The sequence below is a fragment of the Setaria italica genome, chromosome VIII (genome assembly GCF_000263155.2).
Source record: "Setaria italica strain Yugu1 chromosome VIII, Setaria_italica_v2.0, whole genome shotgun sequence".
Lineage (NCBI taxonomy): Eukaryota > Viridiplantae > Streptophyta > Magnoliopsida > Poales > Poaceae > Setaria > Setaria italica.
Genome location: NC_028457.1, coordinates 27,519,846 through 27,521,898, shown reverse-complemented (window position 1 = coordinate 27,521,898; position 2,053 = coordinate 27,519,846). Strand labels below are relative to the sequence as shown.

At 59.1% G+C, this 2,053-nt stretch overlaps 1 protein-coding gene across 1 annotated transcript; it reads right to left on the bottom strand.

The window, feature by feature from the left end:
* Window positions 1-303: 303 nt before the first annotated feature.
* On the bottom strand, window positions 304-1,040 carry LOC106804474 (uncharacterized mitochondrial protein AtMg00810-like). Its single transcript, XM_014805645.1, has 2 exons — window positions 945-1,040; window positions 304-891 (listed from the first exon to the last, which is right to left on the bottom strand). Exons 1-2 carry the CDS (start codon window positions 1,038-1,040, stop codon window positions 304-306), a joined length of 684 nt encoding a protein of 227 aa, XP_014661131.1.
* Window positions 1,041-2,053: the final 1,013 nt, after the last annotated feature.

Below are 2,053 nucleotides of genomic sequence, written 5' to 3'. Positions count from 1 at the left end.
TGGCCTCCGCGTTCCCTTCCTCCAGGCAGCCCCTGATGAAATGGTACTTGACCCTGATGTGTTTGCTTCACTCGTGGAAGACAGGATTCTTCGCTAGAACCAGAGTAGACTTGCTGTCCATCCTGAGCTCCACTGCTTCAGCATCCTTGCCAAGAAGATCACCGAGCAGCTGAGCGAGTCAGAGAGCTTGAGTCGAAGCAGAAGACGTGGTGATGTACTCGGCCTCATAGCTGGACAGGGCCACGACCTGCTGCTTGACCGACCGGTGGACGAGGCTCTTGCTGAGGAAGAAGAGCATCCTGCTCATGCTCTTGCTGGTGTCAATGTTGTCAGCGTGGTCGCCCCGGGACACCTCGGGTAGTGGAGGCCGTAGTCGAGAGTCCTCGTGACGTAGCAGAGGATCATCTTAACAGCTTGCTGGTGCTTTCTCGTCGGTCGCTGCATGAACCGATTGACGTAGCCGACGGAGAACGCCAAGTCCGGCCGTGTGTGGGCGAGGTAGCGAAGGCTCCCCACAAGGCGCCTAAACTGTGTAGCATCCACCTCCTCAGCCGTGCTGTCGCGGCTCAACTTCAGCCTCTCCTCCATCGGGGTAAGAGCTGAGTTGCAGTCAGTGAGCCCACCCAGCTCAACGATGCGCTTGGCGTAGGCGGTTTGTTGAAGTGTGATGCCGGGGTCGTCTTGGTGCACCTCGATCCCTAGATAGGAGAGAGGCCCCAAGTCGCTCATTTGGAAGGCGGCCTTCATCTCCTCCTTGAACGCTTCCACCTCCTTGTCCTTGGTGCCTGTGATCACCAAGTCGTTGACGTAGACGCCCACCAGCAAGGCATTGCTTCCGTTGCCCTGCCGGTAGACGGCTGCCTCGTGTGGGCTTTGCTCGAAGCCAGTAGCCTTCAGAGTGGAATCCAGCTTGGCATTCCAAGCTCGCGGTGCCGGTGTAGCACCTTGTCCTCCTTGACGGGGATGACGAATCCCGACGGCTGGTGGACGTAGACCTCCTCCTTCAAATCTATGTTGAGAAACACTGACTTGAAGTCCATGTGGTGGACGAGCTAGCCCTCCTGAGCTGCCAGCGAGAGGAGACGCACGGACTCCATCCGTGCAACAAGAGCGAAAGCATTGTCGAAGTCGACTCCCTCCTGCTGCACGAACCCGCGTGCCACCAAGCGAGCCTTGTGCTTAATGAGGGCACTGGCTTCATCTTTCTTCAGCTTGTACACCCACTTAAAGGTGATTGCGCGGTGACCGGGAGGAAGATCAGCCAGCTCCCAAGTCCGGTTCTTTTCGACAGCTTCCATCTCCAGCTTCATCGCGGCGTGCCATGCTACGTGTCCCTTAGCCTCAGCGGAGGAGTGAGGCTCGCCGTCGTCGTATGCGAGGTACAACTCCGCCTCCAGGTCGTGCTGTGCAAGTCTCGGCATCGGCTGGTCGCTGAGGATGTCCTCCACGGTGCGGTACCGCAGAGGCTCGCCGTCGTGGTATGCGTTGACGCGGTCCTCGTCACCGAAGAGCGGTGCAGCAAACTCCATCGAGCGGGGCTTGTCGTGAGCTGGTGTCGAAGCAACAGTGCTTGGAGGAGTGGCCGTCGGCGCTGGAGTGTGTGGTGTGGCCGGCTGTGGTGGAGAACTCGCAGCAGCCGAAGTAGTACTCGTTGGAGTCGGTGGAGAACTTGCAGCAGCCGGAGTAGTACTCGTCGGAGTCAATGGAGATCTGGGGCCTGGCGTAGGCACGCTCGGCGAAGAAGAGCTGCCCACTCCCCTAGCTCCCTCGAAGTGGACTAAGTCGACGGTGAAGTCGTTGTACGTCGGAGTTGAGCTGTTGTCCGCGATCTTCCCCCACGCCTAGCCTCGCCCTTCGTCGAACACAACGTCGCCCGCTGTGCGCACACGCTGTGTCTCCGGGTCGAGGATGCGGTAGGCCTTCACTCCCTCAGTGTAGCCAATGAACACCCCTAGGGTGCTCCGATTGTCGAGCTTGCTAACGTGGTTCAGCTCCTTGACGTAGATGAGGCAGCCGAAGACGTGGAGGTGACCAACTGCAGACTTGCGCCCAT